At 43.0% G+C, this 21,950-nt stretch overlaps 1 protein-coding gene across 2 annotated transcripts in view; it reads left to right on the top strand.

Annotated features, from left to right (window-relative positions):
* The window catches only part of GLRX3 (glutaredoxin 3), a 31,772-nt gene extending 10,957 nt beyond the window's left edge, over positions 1-20,815 (top strand). The window contains exons 3-11 of one of the 2 annotated variants that reach the window (XM_081823288.1): positions 4,607-4,681; positions 5,416-5,617; positions 10,693-10,865; positions 11,092-11,153; positions 13,435-13,492; positions 15,173-15,225; positions 17,849-17,888; positions 17,982-18,074; positions 20,572-20,815. In XM_081823288.1, the coding sequence (XP_081679414.1) occupies positions 4,607-4,681; positions 5,416-5,617; positions 10,693-10,865; positions 11,092-11,153; positions 13,435-13,492; positions 15,173-15,225; positions 17,849-17,888; positions 17,982-18,074; positions 20,572-20,622 (807 nt within the window). In that variant the 3' untranslated portion in view covers positions 20,623-20,815. Of the gene's footprint in view, positions 1-4,606; positions 4,682-5,415; positions 5,618-10,692; positions 10,866-11,091; positions 11,154-13,434; positions 13,493-15,172; positions 15,226-17,848; positions 17,889-17,961; positions 18,075-20,571 lie in introns of those variants that run through there. The other variant, XM_081823289.1, reaches the window with a different exon arrangement.
* The last annotated feature ends 1,135 nt before the right edge of the window (positions 20,816-21,950 follow it).

Below are 21,950 nucleotides of genomic sequence, written 5' to 3'. Positions count from 1 at the left end.
TTTTTTTTAAAGATTTTATTTATTTATTTATTTTGAGAGAGAGAGAATGAGAGACAGAGAGCACGAGAGGGAAGAGGGCAGAGGGAGAAGCAGACCCCCCGCCAAGCAGGGAGCCCGATGCGGGACTCGATCCCGGGACTCCAGGATCATGACCTGAGCCGAAGGCAGTCGCTTAACCAACTGAGCCACCCAGGCGCCCCAATAATTAACAAAGTTTATTAGCCGTTCCTGGGCTAAGTTTGGCAAAGGTCTTTTAAAAAGCTACCCAAAACATTAATTTAAATATCTCTTTGGACAGAGAATTTGATTATGAAAAATTTTCCTTTTAGATCATGTCACAGAGTTAGAAAGAATGAAGTTTAACAAGATGTCTCTGAGTGTGAGGTTTAATTGTTCTCAGGGCCACCCTGGCCAGTGGTCATTCCCATTGTAGGCTTAGCAATAGTGACCAGCCTTTGTTCAGTAGTGTGTCAGAATTTATCTATCTAACACTTACTTATATGCCACCATTATGCTAGTCACTGGGGGTATAGAACAGTAGGGCCATCGAGTCACATATTACCAAGGTAATTTTACATCGTAGTAAGTTCTGGAAAGAAAGAAACAGGTGGTAGAAGAGGAGGACTTGGCGGTGGGTGGGTACTTTATTCGGGTTGGGCTGGAGAGGTGTATCTGGTAAGGGAAAGCTGGAAAGTGAAAAGGAATTGTCATTGGGAGAGCTTGGGATGAACTTTTAGGCTGTGGATCAGCAAGTGAACACTGTCGGAGGGCCGGCAGAAGGCCAGTGGAGCTAGTGAAGGAGGAGAGGTTCTGGCAAGAGGTTGGAGAGGGAGGCAACAGCCAGATGACCTTGTGGGCACTGGAAGAGTTTGGGTATTATTATTATTTTTTTAAGATTTTATTTATTTATTTGACAGAGATCATAAGTAGGCAGACAGGCAGGCAGAGGGAGAGGGAGAAGCAGCTTCCTGCTGAGCAGGGAGCCCGATGTGGGGCTCGATCCCAGGACACTGGGATCCTGACATGAGCTGAAGGCAGATGCTTAACCGACTGAGCCACCCAGGTGCCCCGAGTTTGGGTATTATTTTGAGTGCAGTGGAAGTGACACACAATTGGATTTCTCTTGTTAAGTTGATTCCTCCAGCTGTCCTGTGGGCAGTGGTTTGAAGTGGGGGAAGAAAGGATGCAGACTAGAAGCAAGTACACTCATTAGGAGGCTATTTCAAATACAGGCCGGGTTAGAGATGCCTTGGAGTCTAGTGGAGAGGGAGCATCGAGATGATGCTCTGATTTGGCTTATATTTTGAAGGGGGAACCTGGAGGACCTGTTGATGGAGTGGATGTCCCGTGAGGGAAATGGATTAATCAAAATTGTCTCCTTTTTGATCTGATCCTTTGGATGGATTATAGAGATCAAGATGCCCTGGGGAGGAACAGGTTTAGTGGGATACCTAGTAGAGATCTGAGTGCAGGTGTTGAGTGTGTAGCTTGGAGGTGATGGGGGAAGGTCTGGCATGGATATTAACTTGGGCATTGTTGCCATATTGGTATTACCTAGAGCCACAGGGTTGGATGAGACCACTCAGGGAGAATGAGCATAAATAAGAGAAGTGCACTCAGCATCAAGTCCTGGGATGTGCCAGCCATGTAGAGGTTGGCCAGATGTGAAGGAAGAAGCCAGAGAGACTGAGTCTCAGAATTTGGGAAAAAGAAAAATCGGGAAGCCAAGTGAAGGCTTGTCGAGAAGGTGGTATCTCGAGAAGGTGGGTGTGGTCACACTGATGATACTGAAAGGTCAGTAAAATGAGGAAAGAGGGGTAGCTATTGGATTTGCTGAAATGGCAGCATGGTAGTGTAGAGTGGAGCTTGGTTCTGGAGCCATACTGCTGTGCTCCACCAAACAGTGTTGTAATCTTGGCTGACTTACCTAACCTTGTTAAGTTCCAGTTTCTCCTGGAAGTCAGGTGTGATAACAGCATCCATTATCGGGCAGATTAAATGAGTCAGTACACAAAATGCACTTAGAACAGTGTCTGGCCTAGATTAATCATAGCTGTTAGCCATTACTGTCGTAGTGGTCTTTGGTGACCCTGGAGAGAGTGAATTCCCTACCTCTGGATTTACCTTGCTGTGGTAACACCTCCCTGCCTCTCTTCACCCCACTCCACAGACATACAGCACACCTCAGGGGAAGGGTCTGACTTCAAGAGTCGTGGTTCAGCAAGCAAGTGGTTCCCACCGAAGGCATTCGTTCTGTCTGAGATTCCATTCTGGAAATGTTCATGTTTGGTGGATGCTAAAGTCATGTATAAATCCTATCTTGAAATTTAATCTTTCTTTTTGATTGATACAGTAGGAAAAGTATACCACAGTATAGTGAAAAAAAAGCATAGGTTTTATAGTCAAACAAACTTGGGTTTGTTTCTCAGCTCTACTACTTATTATCTGTGTGTCTTTGGACAAGTTACATCTTTACCTAGCCACCTGTAAGTTTGAGTTGATTATATACTACCCACCTTTCCAGGTTTTAAGTAGTTTAGGCCATTGTCTGCAAAGGGCCTGTCATGGTTTGTGGCACAGGGTAGGCTTTCCATGAAAGATTGCTCTTATCGATCATCTTTGGTCTTTTCTGAATGCAGATCAGTTTTCAGTATTTTCTGTTTTTATTGATAGAACTGTCATGTTGTTTTACATCCAATAAAAATGTTCCCAAAGAATTTCAGTGTGCAAAGGTTTTAGGACCTCAGAAACCTTGTTCTGGGGGAATGGGTTTGCCTTCAGTGGCACTCCTGGCCAGTGCCTGGGAGGATTTGTCTGTCACCACTGCCTTTGTCTTATTAAGATCTCATCTTCCTGGGAGCTGTTTTTCGAGAGGTGCATGTGGTGATCTTCCTGGCTTTAGGAATTTCAAGAGGATTGTTTGCTTCCTGGAAGAATTGTCATTAAGGGAGACTGTTGGAAACCAGCAGGAACGTGAGAAGAGGTCAACTTTTGGCCACACGGAGGACTGTGTTTTTGACTCCAGATACTTCCTGGTTTGGTTTGGCTTAAGACTATTATCTTGTGGGTTTTTTTTTTTTTTTTTCTTTCTTTCTTAGTATTGCCCCTTTTTAAAATTTGTCTTATTTGCTGTTAGAATCCAGTAGTACCAAAGATAGGGATCGTAACTGAGCCTAACCCAATGCCCACATGTGGTGGGCACTTGAGAGATTATTTGAGAGAGAGAAAATAATGAACTGCCTTAATCATTGCCTTTTCTGTTCCTCTTTGGTCTGAGTGTGCAATTGTATGAAAGAAAGCAGCACAAAAGTTTTAAAAACTTAAAAAGTGTGTTCTAAATAGCTCTCTCCAAATGCTTTTTCTTTTTTGCATTTTTTCGGGTTTATTGGACAGTTGATGTTGATTTAAAATGTATATGATTTTCACCTAGTACATTTTGAAAAATGAAAGTAATTACAAATATTGTTTCAAAAGGGTGTTTTAAAGAAAAAAAAAATAAAGTAGGAAAAGAGCACCCAAGAAATATATGAGAAGGAAGATACAAACCAAAGACAAATGACTCTGCCTCCCACTTACAGTCAGGGTTCATTTGGATAGATATATACCGGATCGGGGAAAGCGCTAGATAAAAATAGTGTTTTAAGCCCAGTGGAAATCTTTCATTCCTGGAAAAATACAGGATATATATATTTAAATCTTTTAACAGTATAATTTATCAATAAATTTTATTTCCTACAGGTATAATGTGAATACAGATTTTTATTGGTTTTAAAAAGTTTATATTAAATTGACAGTCCTATGAGGGAAGGATATAATATTATGTCTTGGTTTTTCTCAAAGTGTACGGTTTACAAAGTCCTACATAAATAGCTTACAGGAATTGTGTTCTAATTACTTAGAAATTGAGTTATTAAATACGTTTAAAATTCATATGTCAGATAGCACATCATATCTGGTTGAGGGGCCTCAAGGAAATTATCAAGCAGAATGCAGTCATCTTATTTAAAATGCATTTAAATGTATGAATAGACCCAGAAGCAAATAACCTAGCAAGATATCTGCTTAGTGTCCAGCAGCCTTGCAGGAGTTAACGGTAAAATTTATCAGACATCAATAGTTTATTGAAGAAATACTCCTTTTTGCTTCATAATTTGCAGAAGGCTACAACTGTCAGTCATGATGTACTGCCTCTTGAAATTAGTCAATAGAGCAAACAGCAAGAATTGCTGTGGGCAGAAAATAAACACTGTAATCATGACATAACTGGGGTCAGTGATTTATGGATTTCAATATAGTAGTAGCTGCATATGATTGAAAATTTACTAGGTCACTAGTGCACCAAAAATTTTATTCACAGCCTCCAGGCATCTTTTGAAATGTGCAACAAAATAAAAACCTCTGAACCTGTTTTGACACTGCAGACTCAGTGGATGACATGCCAGCCCAGTGAGTCTCATTTAAATGTAAATGTGTCATAAACTTTTATGCCATACTTTTTAAAAACATCAACTATTTGAAGGGATGATGCATGTGAAGCTGATTTACATATTGAAGTAGTAAGAAAGGACCTTTTTATAATCAAGCTTTAAATTCTTTTATTTTAAAGTTGGAAGCTGAAGCCGTTCCTGAAGTATCTGAAAAATATGAAATTAGTTCTGTTCCCACCTTTCTGTTTTTCAAGGTAAGGATAAAGATGGCACAAGAGATCCTGCTTCTGTCGTGGGCCATGGGGCTCTGTCTTGGTTCCTTTACCCTCTCCCCTGATCCCTGAACACTTGGCACTGGTTGTTCCTGGCTTTGCCCTGTCTTCTCATAGTCTCCTTGTTTGCACTGATGCCGAAGCTTGGCCTGGGGTTCCTGCAGAAGTGTCATGGGCAATCAGAGTTGGGGCTTCTAGACAACAATCCGGATACTTGGCTATAGACCCAAAATGTTCCCTGAGTTGGGTCAAAGTTGGTTGCTTAGGGCATGTGCCTGGGCGTAATGGAACATCTGGCTGGTCCTGGTTTGATTAATGACTCTCTTAGGAAGCAGGTGCAGATCTGTGCTTTAGGGCACCCCTGAGTGTTACCACAGTTCCCCCCCAATACCGCATTTATACTTAGTAATAGATTCATCCCCATGAGGGTGGGGAAATCTTTTCTGTTTTTGGTTAGACTCTGATCTGGTTTGAGTTTGAGGTATTGTGATGTTTTCCTAGTATGTTCCCAAAAAGGGAAAAAAAGAAGACAATTATGTATTTCTAAAATTAAGATGCATCTGGCAATTGGTAATCAGGTTTTTAAAAACATACAATAGTGTTGACCCCTTTAAAAATTGGCTAGAGCTATGAGTTCATACTTGTTAAAATTTTGGATCTTAAAAGGGATGATGAAAGAATGCCACACATATTCTAAACGACTTTTTTAACTTCAGAATTCTCAGAAAATTGACCGATTAGATGGTGCACATGCCCCAGAGTTGACCAAAAAAGTTCAGCGCCATGCATCTAGCGGCTCCTTCCCACCCAGTGGTAACGAGCATCCTAAAGAAGATCTCAACCTTCGCCTGAAGAAATTAACTCATGCCGCCCCTTGCATGTTGTTTATGAAAGGAACTCCTCAGGAGCCGCGCTGCGGTAAGAAGCTGCTTTCACAAGGACGCAGACAGAACGGGTGCTTGACCAGCATGGGGTGCGGCTAGGTGCCCATCTCTGTTCCTGCTGTCCGTTCCTCTTACACTTGTGTTGAGATACCTTTAGAAAATCAGGAAGGTCCTAAGTCCCACTGGCATTCTGTTGTGAGGTGATGAGAATTAGGTTGCGCCACACACACAGAGAATGTTGGAACCCAGAGGCATCTTAGAAATCATCTGATTGAAGATTTTTGTTTTATATACCTAAGTACCCAAAGAGGGGGAGTTTGCTCAGGTCACCTCGGAGTGTAGTTGGGATTAGGTTCCAGCCATCACATTGCTGTCACCTGAATGGGCTTTTGTCTGCTCAGTTCATTTTGCTATTAACAGTTTCCTGTCTTTCTTGGCAGTCTCTCTTGATTCATGTAGTCCAGATTCAGCAGTTTAAAAATTTACAGAATTTTGGTGGCATTCCTGTGTCTCCCCCTGTGCTTTTGCCTTCCTTCTTGTCCCAACGTTGAATTATGTGACTGCAGTGTTCACCTATTGTTTATAGGTGCTAATAATTGAAAGATTCTGAATTCTGTGGCTTATAATCACTCTTATTTTCTGTACATATATGCTTGTAATTTTGTCCTTAAGTGAGTTTTAGAGTTTATTTGACCCCTCTGGTATTGGGTTTATGTTATTTTCTTTTTACTATGCCTAGTACAACATTATTATGCTTCATAATTGAGCATTTAATGCCTCTTGATGTTGCTGTTGAGAATCTGAGAGTATTTGTTTCAACTATACAGGAGGGAGTTTATTAAGATACGCAGCAGTAAAATGGAGTGTGCTATTGATATGATTACTGCATGTCCAGTGTGACTTTATAAAAATAACCTAGCTTCCAGTGTAAATTTAATTGTAAATTCCTCCCTATATGGTTAACAAATTACATATTAGATTATGAAAGTCTAGTTTTAAAAATAAAGTTTCATATTGAGTCCTGTCTTAAAAAGGTAAAGAAATGGTTCCTTTTTCTCTCAGTTCTACTTGAAAAATATCCTTGCTAGTATTTACATGTCAGATAATGCCTGCTGTTTATATGTTGAAAAACTAACTTGGTCTCTACTGGAGTTAACCCCAGATAGCAACAGCCCATCTTTGTTGTGGTGGTTTGTTTTTAATAGTGGTTATGACTGGTTTACTTTCTCCCATCAGGCAGGAAAATCATTTCTGGTACTTTCTTTGGTGACCTGAGAACAGGGACTTACAATATGAGTCTGATGGGTTTTATTCAGTGCCTTCCTTGCAATCTGAAGTGTGGGTGAACTGTTGTCAGATGTGGATGAACCTGTAGGAAGGGTTCTATGCAGTAAGCCTACAGTAAAACCAATAGAATACTCTCTTCTTTGGGATGGAACAGGAGCATTCTCTCACTCCTTTCTGAATGGGAACCTAACAAGACTGGCAGGTGGTAAAAGTGCAGCTTGGGAAGGGGTGCTAAGGCAGCAGAGGGGGAGGTCGTGCACTGGGAAGCGTGGTAGCCAGATGTCACGGCAGATGAGCCGCATCCCAACACCACCTTATGCCCCTGCCCTGGGGATGTAGGTACAGGTCAGTGACTCTCCCTCTGCACCCAGTCCTTCCTTGGTGGTGTTGGGGTTAGAGTCCGTCTTGGAGATCCTTTTCAGATCAGATGTTGTATGATTATTCAAGTAAGTTAGAATTACACTTAGAAATAGTCGTTTTTCTGCTTACCTTTTTATTAGACTTAATTTATAATGTATTTCTAGCCATTTGTATGTTAACTGGCATTTAGAAGACTATAAGTAACAAGGTAGAATAAAAAAGAAGCTTTACAACATGCTAGAACAATCTGAAAAACACAGTATTATAGACATTTAGATAATAAAAGATATAATTAGGGAATTCAAAAGAGATTTTTAGATATATATGATTTAGCAGTTACAGTTTCATTCCAAACAAGTACTTGTTTTATTCTTTGTAATTTTTTAAAAAGATTTTATCTGTTAGAGAGAGAGAGAGAGATTGAGTGGGGGGGAGGGGCAGAGGGAATCTCAAGCAGACCCCCCTGCTGAGCGCACAGCCCGACTCGGGGGCCTGATTCCACGACCCCAAGATCATGACCAGTGCCCAAATCGTGAGTCGGACACTAAACTGACTGAGCCACCCAGGTGCCCCTATTCTTTATGATTTTTAGAACTACATTTTTAACAGGCTTTTCTGTTTCCTGATATCTTGATTTCTGTAACAGCATGTCTTTCTGTCAGATACAATAAACATGTGACATATGGTGAATAGATTATTTTAGAATGTAGGTATTCTTTAAAAAAATACTTAAGGATCGAGTAGAAGGTATTTTGCTGTGGCTGTTCCCGGCCACTCGCTCCACTGATGCGCCCCTGGCTCTGTTTCCCCTCCTCTGTGCCCTGCCACACACACCGTCTGCATCTTTAAACTGTTCTCTCACATAGGCGCATACTTGACTTTCACCCGCTTCCTTTCTGAGCTGCTTAGTGGAAAAGAGGTTTTGCTCTGTGTTGGCACATCAGAGACGAGGTGTAGGCAAAGCCTCCTTTATAAAAGCCGTGACCGTTCGTGCTCCTGGACGCGACTGGCTGGTATTTCCATGTTTTGTACAGAATTCCCTTGGAAGGCCGCTAGTAGCACCCAGTGTTCCCCTTGGGCTCCCGTTGTGCAGTGGAGCTATGGTGGTTTTTGATTAGCTGGCCCCCACCTTGATTGCAATTAATCCAAAGCCATGAGTGAATAACATTACATTTTCTCTCAAGGAAACCCTGAAAGCCATTTCAGGGTCTGCCATGGAGCCCGCTGGGTCTCAGCCCGACCCTTGCACGCTTCACACTCTGTCTTCGTCGCTTTCACTTTTGGGCTCTACTGTCGTGTGTTATGAGCCTGACACGTTGATAGGGTGTCTGTCATCAAAGAATTAGATTATCCTTATTCTGTGTTCCTCAGGAGGACAGGAAAGAGGACTCTCATGTTTTAGGCAGATTTTCAAGAAGCACCGAGATGTCCATCTTTTTAAACAGAATGTTAAATCCTTGAACATGCAGGTTAATTAAGTTATTTGGGAATTCTTGTATCCGTTTCAGTTAACAAAGCTTTTAGCAAAGCAGGGTATTTGAACCGCGGGACAGACCTTTCTTCTGCAGTAAAAGTCTATCTTAGCAGGTTTTTCTTTTTAAATCAGACACAAGCATCGTTGGTTCATAAGTGGGCTTCAGGGTTTTATTGTGACTAGATAGTGATGAAATGGCCCAGTTAGGTGTACTATTCACGCCTCCTGTCATGAGTACAAACGACTGCAGACCGAAATGCTGGTTCTGTAGCAGCTAAACGTGGTTTTTCTACTTGTAAATATTTTTATTGCATTCATGCACTTTTCTTAAAAAAAAAAATGTGTAAATATTGTGTTATTAGAAGGAAGCCTTCTCACTATTTTATCCTTAAGCATAACATTTCCAGTCTGCCACTTTAACCCTTAAAAACGAAACATTACCCATCAATCTTTCTAGTCTGCATGTAATTGCCTAAAGCTAAAGGAAAGCTTTTCCTCAGCCAGTTACAGTAGAAATGAGTTAATATATTGGCAGCAGAATAACCATCAGCAATCAGCCGTTAGCTGTTTACTAATGAACTCCCAGATGAATGAAAAAAATTTCAGAATCAGTGTTTTACTTCAGGCTGTACATGAACTTAACACTTGAGTTGTAGGAAAAGCAACTTATATGCTGTACAAATAAATACCAGTGCTTTATCTTAATAAACTGTAGATCTGAAAAATGTCTGGAGCTCAGTAATACATCCAGGTTTTAGAGTAAAGGTGCTTTTGCATGGCATCAGGTGAAACCTATTCTTGCAATTAATCTTATACTGAATTTTATGATTTGATTTTATTTCAAAATGCTGATGCTGTGAAATCCTGCAGGAATTTTGCACATAAAGAATAGGTCATTTTCCAGTGAATTATGACTGTTTGAAAAGAAGGATGGAATGTGAAAGTGGAGTGGTACAAAGTATTGAAAAACAATTGGGAAGAATTAGCTTATGGAAAGAAAAATATCCTCTTTTCAGACAAGACTAATAGATTTATAAAAGACTGATATCACACTCTTATACTTCAGTACTAATGTCATAATCAGAAAATGATGTCAAAAAAGTACAGGACAAAAATGTGTCACAAAAGTATAATAAAATCATGGAACGTAAGATTGTCACTACAGTGCAGTAAAAAAAATCACATTACATACTTTAGGGAATGTAAATAGTTTTAAAAAAGAGACTGTCAAGTTACGGTACCAGATGAGAAAGAACACTGTCAGTCTATTGACAGTGCCTATATAACAACAGAGAAGACAGCTTTGAAATTCAATGTACCAGTTTCAACTGAAAGAACACATTCCTCCTTGACTTTTAATTTATTCTATTAGAGATGGCGAAAGACGGAGAAGTGCTAGACCGAGCGCACAGACCTGATACAAGGCAATAGAAACCAAACAGTCGGGTTTCCAGTCTGCGTGCGCAAGGAGTGGCTAATGATGGCCGCTGTGGGGCTTTTCCTCCATCCAGTGGTGATTCTTAGAGATTCACAGACAGCAGAGCTGGGAGGGACTGTCTGGGGTATCCAAGTCAGTCCCCTGATTGATGGGGAAGTGCAGGGACGGGAGGGGGCCTGTCCAGGGCTCAACTGTTCGTCTCCCTGCTGGATGGAGCAGGTGCCAGGGCTTTCTGGCCAGCATTGTTTCTCCTACAACAAAAAATGTGCCTAATATTAAGAGGAACATTGATAAATATACACAGACTTTTTTAAACTCACAAGTGTGCTAAACGCTAAGCCATACTTGAACACGTGGTATAGTTCAACGTCAGATAAGGGGTTCTTGGAATTTGTTTTCTCTTTACATGCTGTATAGGTGTACTGATTAAGTCACGGTGAAACAGAGGCAGACTCTATGGTCAGTAGCTAATGTGTGCTGTGAAGGAATATGAAATCGCGGGTATGAGAGAGAGAGAAGCTAAGTTCTTGATTTTCTTTTTCTTATGCAGGTTTCAGCAAGCAGATGGTGGAAATCCTTAACAAACATAATATTCAGTTTAGCAGTTTTGATATCTTCTCAGATGAAGAAGTTCGTCAGGGCCTCAAAACCTATTCCAACTGGCCCACCTATCCCCAGCTCTATGTTTCTGGAGAGCTCATAGGAGGACTTGATATAATTAAGGTTAGAACTGAGAAATCTGTACCTTGTAAAGAATTTTCATTTAGAACACACTTTTCTAAGTACAGTAATGAATCTAGAGTATAAATTACTTAAGAATCTCTGCATTTACAAAAATGAACCTGGAATATAAAGTATTTCTGATGAGATGCTTGATACTCTGTAATACCATACAACCAAGGAGATTGATGTGAATATTTTCTTAAACTTACACATGTGTTGATTTCAGGAGCTTGAAGCATCTGATGAACTAGATACAATTTGCCCTAAAGCTCCCAAATTAGAGGAAAGGTAAGTGTTTTAAAAGTTTCAAATAGTCTACCATTTAGTACTTCAAAAATATTTAATTCTTGGTTTTTGCATTATTCTTTCCATATAGAAATCAGGGATTTGTTTTTGTGTGCCAAGGTCATAATTGTGTTGTTTGCAGTCAGATTAGCCATGCAAACTTGGGAAGGTCTCATTTGCACTGGGGAAATTTTTACACCAAATTAATGATTAGGTGGAGGGTATTCTTTGTTTTTATAGAAATATCATTTTATCATTTTCTCAGTGGCATGACTCAGTTTTACTCTTTCTCTGTGTTTCTGAGCCGGGATCCAGCAATCCTGGTCCTCAAGTAGCAGTCCCTGCTCGGCATTGTCAGAACACTGAGCGTGAGGGGTGCCTCGTTTGAGGAGTGCAGGCTGTGTGTGTGGTATGTGTAAACACTTCGGGCTATCACACTGCCTTTCTAATCATGGTAACTTAGAATTCAAGGAGATTTTGGAGCTGTAAAATTGGTCTTTGTTTTACGAAGGATCTCAATCAGCTTTTAAAGATTTTATCTTATGGAAATTTTGGACTTTGGCCTGTAGGGAGGCTTAAAGGGATTTTTATTGTAATAAATTTGAATTAATGTAGAGGTTTAAAGAAGAATTTATTTTAAAATACATCAGCGTATCAGCCATTCGTAGTTGGGGCTTGAGTTCATGAGGTGAAACTTTCTCTTGTAATTTTCTTGCTATTCAGCATTCTGAGAATTTCTAAAATTGTTTAATAATAAACACCTCATTTATCTGTCCTTGATTAATAAATAGTATCCCATATATGTCCAACTGACCTGTAAGTGCCACATTTTCTCCAATGATTTGTACCCTTTCCTGCCTTTTTGATAGGACAGTGATGCTCCTAGTCCCTTGTGACTCTGCGCTCCCAGTTGCGTTCTTGGGGGAGGGGCAGAGGGAGAGAGAATCTCACGCAGGCTGCGCACCGAATGAAGAGCCCGATGCGGGGCTCAATCTCACGACCCTGAGATCATGACCTGAGCCGAAATCAAGAGTCAGATGCTCAACCAACTGAGCCACCCAGGCGTGCCCCCAGTTGCATTCTTTGCTGTATCCCCTGGGTGGCTCATGGAGGCGATGCTCCTCCGAAGTCCTTTGTGCTTGGTGTGTGCTTGCATCTGCTTTCAGTCCATTTTTCTCTGTTGAGTACACTCTTGCTATCGTTTGTGTCCCTGTCTTCATCACACTTGCTCTCTCCTTCCTAGTGTGCCGTGTCTATTTCCTGTGGCCTCAGGCACCACAATTTAACTGGCTAGTTAGATTCTGTAGAGATCTATATTCATTGTATTTTGAGTGATCATCTAAAGTGCTGCCAGAGTGCGGAAAGCCAGAGCCTGAGTTCCGGGTCTGGCGATGTCTCTGCATGTGGGACGGAGGGAAGTATCTGGGTTTCCTGGATTCAGATTGTTGGGTTACTGTAGGTGATGGATGATGATCAGCACCACATTCTTCTTTTTCTGAGAATCAGCCTAGCGTACTCTCCCCGAAGTGGACGGGGCTTAGCTGTGAGCATGAGTTGTGTGTTTCATTTGTGATAACTTTGTTCTCTGAGGAGGTGTTGAGCTGTGAGTGACCCAGAGCACCAGTGGGAGGAAGATCCGGTGATGTGACCACCACGGGGCTCAGAGGGTCTTCAGCCCATTCTCATGACACGGACTGTTCTGAGATGGGTGACTGGACCTTAGGCTAGACACAGACGGCTGGCGCTCTTGACAGCAAGTGAGAGCACGGGGTGTGAAATCTTGCAGAAAGTGGGAAACAAAGTTAGGATGGGAGCGTTTGATTTGAGCAGCTGGTGGTGGCTGGTGTTGCAGCCCTGAGCACTTCCCCTCCCAGAATGACCTTGTGGAAGCCAGGGAGTGTGGAGCTGTGTGTGGCCTCGTGGTGGAGAAGGGAGCACACGAGATCTGGTTTTGGAAATTGTGGGTGGGCTCCCTAGACAGGCCCCTTCTCGAACAATTCCTTATTGAGTTGGTTATTATTATTTTTTTAGTGCTGTGAGTTGATGGGCTTGAATTGCAACTCGAAGGAACATTCATTGCCTTAAAAGCCATATTGTGTTTTATGGTGGCTCAGGGAGGGAATGAAATAAAGGAAAATGTCAATGCATTTGCTTGTTTAATGCCACTCAGAGCTGTGAACTATCATCCTGCTATCCCTCAAATATGCATGTTACTCCTGAAGCGGAGCAAAAGTGGTGTTTAATAATTGAGCTGAGCCATTTTATATCAATTTTCTCTCTTTAGGCTCAAAGTACTGACAAATAAAGCTTCTGTGATGCTCTTTATGAAAGGAAACAAACAGGTAAAGAACTCAAAAATGGTTTTATTTGTAATTTCTTTTGATGTTAACATCTGCAACAAGGGGACACTTAAATCTTTTTTCCTAGCCATGGCTAATGAAGCTGTAGTGGCATCAGGAAGTTATCCAGGCCTTAATTGGTGCTTATGGAGATCAAACAAAGTAATCTGCATTTTGCTTGACTTTATCATCAGCATCTCAGTGGGGTGCATTTCTTTCTGCTGCCAAACTTGGTCAACACTGTTCACTCTGTCCTGGTTCTGTAAGTTGCTGTTCTGGCACCATTCCAGGCTGTGGGCTCATGTAGTGGGCAGCTTGGTCCAGATACTTCCCGAGTACAGGGAGCCTCGAAGCTCTTGGAGTGTGCAGCCCTAGATCACCCTTTAAGAAGTCAGCGATGGAGAAGTAAACCCCGCAGCATTGTGTGTGGTCAGTACCATTTGATGAATGGTGAAATAGTTTGGCAGTTCTTATTTATAATGGGATGGTTCCTGTAGCTTTTTGGATGAAGGTACATATTGGTTGGGCATCATTTTGAATATCAAGTTTGATAGATCACGCCCACCAACAGCTTGAGCAATCATATGTAAGGAAAATTAAAAGCCTTTACAAAGGATGATCATTTATATTTGGACCAGAACAGAGATCTCCAGACAGTGGGTTCTGTTACCTGTCTTTATTCTCAACCAGTTACGGAGGTGGGCAAGCGGGGACAGTGTGGTCTGTTTGGGAACAGGGGAGGCTAAAGCCCTGAGAGGTGAGGCTGATGGAACCGAGATGAGCATTTACATTCCCCCCGGGCCCTGGTGCTGCCCAGGCCTGTGGGCTGCCTGCTTAACTTCCCTGGCTTCACTGCCCCATGTGTGAATGGACGGTGCGCCTCATGAGTCATTGAGAATGAGGTTGTGATAACTAGTGTGAGAGTTAATATAACTGATATAGTGAAACCAACTAGTTAACATAACTAGTCAGTGTAACTGTAGTGAAGGTAATGACTAGGGAACTGGTAATAAAGGTTTTAGCATGCTGGGATCACTAGGTTAGGACCTAGATTCTTTGACTGGTTCACTAATTTTATTAAAACAAAATAGAGGAATTAATACTTCTTAGTAGGATAAAGTTATCTTTTTATGTTTTCTTGGTGATTAATAAAGCAGATTTTTATTCTCAAAACACAGTTTTTTCTGGAAGCCCAGCCAGTATTGATACATTTTGGGAGCAGAATCATGTGTGCTGTTAAGTTTGTGTGGTGCCTGGCCTTTCCCACGGGATTGCTGGGATTTGGGGCCTGACAAAAATGTGTCACAGTGCCGTAACCTCAAAAAAAAGTTGGTGCTCTGTAATGTAAAGATAAATTTTAAAAAATGGGAGTGACCGTTTAGTTGGGAACAGGAAGATGTGATCCCAATCATTGCAAAAAGGTTAGGTGAGTTGAGGTCATCTGTGAGAGTGAAATGGAGAAGGAACTGAACTTTGTGGAGCGTCGAGGTTCCACTCAGAGGAACGTTTGACCATAGAGCTTATCAGGTTCCAGGACACGTGTCCTCTCTGGTGGTCAGAGCCTGAAGTGCACTGTGGCGGGTCCATGCCATCCCGGTGAGCGATGTTCCATGGGACCATGCTGGGGGGCTGCGTAGAAAATGACATCTTTACTCATTTCTTTTTTTCTTTTTATAAATTTAGGAAGCAAAATGTGGATTCAGCAAACAAATTCTGGAAATACTAAATAATACTGGGTACGTAAATCCTGATTTCAAATGGTGTGTTTAAGAAATTCCAACTCTTCAGTTCTGCCACTGATGCCTGTCAGTTGTTACATCTATATCCACATATTTTTATTTATTTTTGCTACAGGGTTTTGTGAATGCTTTAACTGAGACCACAATAGGATTTTCTGACCAGTGTCAACCGATTGGTAACATAAAGGAGCTTCTTAGAAGGCGATCATTAAAATAACTAGTTGTCTACTTTCCCAGAAGAAAGTCCTTAACTAAGATGCATTAAGATATTTTAAGGAAAGTGTATCAGAGGCTTTTAATTTTCCTTACAAAACTATTCTCATTTCTAAGCAGTTTATGAAATGGCTAGAGCACATGTGGAGGTCGTTATGTGCATCTGAGACGTGGGGGAAATTAAATGGCTGTGTTCATGCTTTTGATCTGCTCAGTGGCAATGCTGCCAGCTAAGAAAACTGCGTTGATTTTTCTGGTTAAAAACAAAACCACTTGGTTGGAGATACTTCACCCATGTTCTGTAGTTTATCAAATGTTTTGGCTTTTTTTTTTCTTATTTCTTATCTCACCAGAGCTTCTTTTTAATATTATAAGTATCCTAGCCATAGCTTTAAATAGATTAATGAAACCTATGAGGTTATGGGGAAGGTAATCTTTGAAATATTTAGATATTCATGGGCAGGGTTGAAAGTAGTTGAGTAGCACATGTTAAATACAACTCTAGGGACATAAAAAGCAAAATGATTGATTTCTTCAAAAGCAGATTGTGACATTTTACAGAGGAGAGTCTAGAGTCTTTTGTAGTCTGGTCTCCCGCCTGCCCCTTGCTCACCCTGCCCGAGGTTGTCTGAGGCCGGCTTGGTTCTGGTCGTCAGCTTTTATGGCCCCCTTTCCCCGTCTTCCTTCTGTGACAGCTCCTTGGCGTGGTATGCTCAGTCTGCCTGTCCCTCGTGACAGTGTGTCCCTCAGGGTGTCCCTCTGCAAGGTTGAGGCCAGAACAGCACAGCATTGGGCCGTCTCAGCCTGTGTGTTTGGTGGAAGGTCTCCATAACGTTGCTTTCTGCCCCCATCTGTCTAATGCTGTTCGGATTTGCAAGTCCTGGTTATCCCAGAGCAGAGGGGCTTCTTTGGAAATGGAGCCCTCCCAGCTGCAGGCTTGCGATGAGCGGGACTCTTTAGCTTGAACAGACTGTGACCTTGCTGAGAGCCATTAGTCTGTGGAGAAAAAACTGCTGGCTTTGTATTCCTGCCCCTCCACTCTTACACTTTCCTTCACTGGCCCAGCGACACATGCCTCGAGGGGCTGTGTGCCAAGTGTCCATTGAGGTGTGAATGGCCAGTGCATCTCTTTACAAGAACTGTTCAGAGATGCATTGGCCATCGTGACTACATGCGCACACCTACATATACTCAGGCCCAGGACATCCTAGGTCCCTCAGATGGCTCTGTAACTTATTATTTTTATCACACTGTTCAGATTAGGATCTGCCTCCTTTAGCTCACCTTGAAGGGAGACTTCCATTGGGTCTTTTTTTTTTTCCCTTTCAGACATTCCTTTTTTGGTAGTTGGTGATTTATCCTGTCATCTTATTTTTTTTGACTGTTTTCTGCACCATGGACAATTTTCTTGGAAACTTGTTTACTAAGTGAACAAGATTTCCCTATGAAGGTGGTTTTGGTTTTATGAAAACTGAAATTTATTTTTTACATGTGGCATTTTCTTTGGCCAGTTTTTGGGACTGCACCTCTTCCATAGTCTCCCTGTGGGAATCAGTCCGACATTCATACTAATTCCTTGATCATACCTGATAGTGCCGTCCTTCCGAGTACCTGTGGTGGTTGGGTTTCCATGCAGTGATTCTGCATTCATTATACAAATGGTGTTCGTTATACAGCATGCAGCCACACCACTCTCACTGGTTTATGCATACCGCGAACAGCACGTGTGCTTTGAAATCAGCTTGTTTTCATGTGGGGAAGCACAGCTCCGTGAGGTGGCATTTGTTGGCAGTGTAGCTGTCCTGCTAGTGAGCCTCCAGTCCAGCTGTGGGTGTCCCTGGGTGTCCCTGGGCCTCAGAGCTGCTCCCTCCTGCTCCCTGAGCAGTTTCTAGTAGGTCAGAGGCAGCAGCCCCAGGGATAAGGGCTGGAAACGCAGTATTAAGGATAGACTTGGGTGAACTTTGGATACAAGTCTAATCTGCCAGTTGGCACACTGCAGTTGGCCGCCGACTTCTGTAAATAAAGTTTTATTGGCACGCAGCCACACCCACTCATGTCTGCCTGGTCAGGCTCCTTCTGTGCTGTGCAGCTGGGTAGAGCATCTGCAGCAGACCGTGGCCTACAGAGCCCACACGCTGACTGTCTTGCCCTTTGAGACAAAGTTTGCTGACCCCTCTCTAACCCAATGTTGTCTAGAGAAAAATCCAGATAAATTTGTATCTTGGGCTGACTTGTTCTGTGGGGTACCCGACAGATTGAAACGTAAAGTCATTTCCATTTTTATCGTCAGTGTCAGTAGCAACAAAACTGTTTACTTTTCTTGACTGTTTTTAAAACACCAAGTAGGTTTTACAATTTTTTGTTTAATAAAACTACTGCCTATTAAAATGTTTTCTCCTTTTTGTAGTGTTGAATACGAGACATTTGATATATTGGAGGATGAAGAAGTAAGTTCTGTATTTTATGTTTCTTGTCCTTTGCCTTAGTTTTACTCATTAGGGTCTTATAGTAAGGTTTCAGAGTTCCTGTTGTTTCTGTAGGTTCGGCAGGGGTTAAAAACTTATTCAAATTGGCCCACGTACCCTCAGCTGTATGTGAAAGGGGAGCTCGTTGGAGGACTGGATATTGTTAAGGTAAGGTCGGAGTTCATCTGGTATCCTAAAGACGGAAGATGTTGGCATGTTTGAAAATTATCATTTTATATTGAACAGTAACTATGTGGCTTCTTTGAGTGCTTTCCTTCCTGGCCTCCTGTCCAGTCACTTCTGACCTTGTGTTGCCATTTCTGTCTGTAGTACCGTGTTCTCTCACTGCCCCTGGTGGATCAGACTGTTCTCACCCCTTCCCTGAGCCAGTCAGATCATCCCCCTACTGTGGGGCCTTCTGCATGACCTCCTTCATCTCCGGAGGGACTGCCCACTAAGGGCCAAACTGTAACTTGGCATTCTGAGATGCTCTGATTATGGCCAAGCTCAAAATTTGATTTTTACTCCCACTTTGCTAAGTCTTCCATGTTTTTAGCTTTTCTTTCCTCATCCGTTCTGCTTTGGATAGCTGGCATGTTCCATACTTATGTTTTCTGCGTCCTTCAGGGCCCCTCTTGTTTCTGAATCGTTTATAGAAATGTTTTGCTCCTGCTCCTGAAGTTCTTCTGTCCTTTTAAATTTATATTGTATTATTTCTCGTGTTCTTTGATTTTGCCTGTGTGCACTTGCGTGATGGAGTGGAGAGGACCAGGCCGGGGGCAGGCCTGACACCCAGTGCTGCCTGGCCTGCCAGCTATGTGACAGACCTGAGCCCACGGGCCCCGGTCCCACAGAACAGTGTGAGACTGCGGTGGGCCATCTGCAGGTCCACCTCTGGTCTCAGATGCTGCAGCTTGGTTAGGTCTGTCAGGTTGTAAGCATGTTTGGAGAATACATCTTTGATGATTAACGTACTTCTTTGGTTTACTTTCCATAAACTCTCAGTGAATTTTCAGCGGGCATGACTTCTCTCTGGGCACGCCCGCCCGATACCACCATGGCTCTCTTTCTTAGCCACTCCCTCCAAGCCTCCAGCCCAGCCGGGCACCCTGGTGTTGGAGGAGGGGGGCAGTGGGCGGGGCCAGGACGGGGCCTGAGGAGGAATGCCAGGCTCCACTCGGGAAGCTCGGGCCTCCACGGAAGGTGGGGCTGCTCCAGTGTCCAGTGCTCCGGCCGGCCTTCATCTTGCCTTGCCGCTTGGAGAACTTTCTCTGAGGGCAGATGTCTGACTTCATAAGTGGAAAGCAAGTAGTAAGTAGCACTGCTTCTACTTATGTTTTAAAGTAAGTTTTAGCTTCTATTTTCATATCGTGAGATGACTCAAGCCCAGTGTTGAGCGACCCCAGCTCTGTGGGCCGGACGTCTCGTCAGCACCGGCACGAGCGCCATTCCCTGCAGAGGCTGCTCATCGGCTGTTCCCCCATGCAGCTCAGCTGCCGCAGCATTCCTTGTTTGACTTCACACTTCTCAGGATGGGGAGAGGCAGTTTTCCTCGTAAAGTGTCTCATTCCTGGAGGAGAAAACAAGGTTTCACATAGTAGCTCTTGAATAGCCCGGAAGCAACAAAAATACACCTGCACTTGTTGTGTTATATATACTTTTTATTTGTTTAAGACCCAAGCAGTCTTCAAACCCCAAATACTCCTGAGCCTGTATTGTGTGAGTGTTTTATAGCCTGTAGCGGTGGGCCATCGCTGACTCTGGGGAGATAACAATCCCAGTCAGTCTCGTTTAATTCTAAAGCTGAGCTTCACGGGCAGCTTCGTTGTAGGTCTGTAACAGGATGTTAGAGGACTCTTGTTCACCTGCTAAAAACACGCATTTGGAAAGGTGTGATGCTGGTAACATTTTCCCCCAAGAAGGTAGCCGGGGACAGTTAGGTTGCCACTTTGGTCTGTTTCCTGCAGAGTTCAGTTCTTCATCTTTAGTTCACTGGAAACATAAGTGATGTTCCACTTGAGTTAATTCTGGCTGGCCTTTAAGAGCACTGAGAGCCTTTTTTGTTGAATGGTTGAATAAAGGAGTTACCCAGTGATTCAACGACTCAGTCAGTCTAGTGACCTGAGTAGAACGGCAGCTAATTTGTAGTAGTCAGTGCCCGCTTCAACCCTGCAGACTGTTCAGAGAGTGGGAATGTTTAGATCAGGTCGGCTCATGCTAGTGCTGGTGACGAGGGTCCCACCGCGTGCCAGCCACACTGCCCGTGTGCTTAGGCCATCCTCACATCACCCTGAGATGAGGGGACACAGACGGAGAGAAGTCAGGTGAGCACATTGCCGCTTTCTTCCACGTTTGTGTTTGCACATTACTCACAGTTGTCCCCCCTGTTTATTACTGTTTAGACAGGAGGCTGTAATTGTTGTGTGCGTTAATGCTGAACAGTCTTGGTTTCTGAATGCCTTTTAACTTCAATTTTGTAATCTGATAGTACGCTCCGTTTTTATGGCATGATATTTGGTTTCAGTGTATTGGTAGACTGGAGTTTTATTCCAGTCCAGTATTTCTTCTGGTTTTCGGATTCGGGTGCAATCTGGGATGGTTCGGAGGTTTCTGTTTTTCATCTCTATGCATACATGTTATTTTGGCTTTCTGTTTTTGTTGTTAGGAACTGAGAGACAACGGTGAGCTGCTGCCAGTGCTGAAAGGAGAGAACTAGGGACTGTTACGCTCGGTGCCTGACTGCTGCAGGAAACCTTCGTCACAGCGGGGCCGCTCACGACTCCTTTCTCAGACTGCTGCGCACCCAGTTAGGCTCGGTGTATCCCACCAGCTCGTGCTAAATACATGTATGTTTTGTTTGTTTTTCATCAAACCAGTATGCAATAAACATCTTCAAATCCGATTAAAAATACTTGTGTAAAACTGTCTTTTTTATAGTGATGTTAAATATATAGTAATTAACCTACTTTAAATTTCTTTTTCATACTCTGTGGGCACCTTGTAGCAGGTAAGAAATAGGCAGGCTTCAGAAGACGCAGAAGGTTGATGGCGTCGGAAATCCACAATCATATTTAGAACAGCTCATATACCAAACCAGTGGCTCCCCTCAATGGCCAAAGATCTCTTTACAGCTTGGAAAAATTCAACTGAAAATGCGTTCCTGACCGCATCCCTGCGCGTGGCTCCGGTGAGATTGCAGAGGCGACGTAGGGCTCAGCAGATTCGGAGACTCGTTTCAGAAGGTACCAGGGGCGTGTTAGCAAGCGGCAGCTCAGAGGAAGATGGGCTCGCCTGAGTGTGTTCCTGCCCTCACGCTCTTCACGACAGGGAGAAGAACCGGGCATGAGGGTGCTGTCAGTGTGTTACGCACCGCAACTTAATCATTCTATCAGAAGCGCTGATTTAGCCCTTACAAAGGCTGAGAACATCCTGAGGTCCATGAGAATTTCAACAGTAGTTCAGATCCCGAATCTCACACGTTTAAAAAATAGTTGCCCCATTAGGCCTTTGTTGGGTGCACTGTAAGCTGGTGGCTGAATTCGCCTCCACGGTTCTTAGACTTCAGTGCCCATGACACATGTCCCCCTCATTAGGTTCTCCCAGCTTGTCAGTCTGGGCGGTTGAGGCTCCACAGAAGTGTCTGGCAGTAGAGTAAGGAACGGGGTGCAAAAGTCAGCAGTTTCCATGAGAAACCAGAGGGAAGTTAGCCTCTCACCCGGGCTCGAGCACCCGGCTGTCCCCTTGCTTCGTTTGATTGTGTGCAGGAGGATGCTGACTTCTGTTGTGTGTATGTGACCGAGGGCAGTCTGCACAAAACCCGAAAGCTGACATGGCCTCATGCTTCCTGTAGGAGGACGACACCTGTCATGGGGGCTTTCCTTGCCAGTGTGTGTAATTAGATGGGTCTCCTTTGGGCACTGGTCCGTGAATTTCTTTTTTCCATTTAAAACAAATCATTGCTTAAGTGAAACCTTTAAAATGTATATGGAAATGGAATCGTAACAAACTCTAGTAAGTCACTGACGGATGCTGTGAACCACAGAG

This window comes from Leptonychotes weddellii, chromosome 6, assembly GCF_054177405.1.
Source record: "Leptonychotes weddellii isolate Sample4059 chromosome 6, ASM5417740v2, whole genome shotgun sequence".
Classification (NCBI taxonomy): domain Eukaryota; kingdom Metazoa; phylum Chordata; class Mammalia; order Carnivora; family Phocidae; genus Leptonychotes; species Leptonychotes weddellii.
The sequence above is the reverse complement of the archived record's forward strand: the minus strand, read 5'-3'. Positions and strand labels throughout refer to the sequence as shown.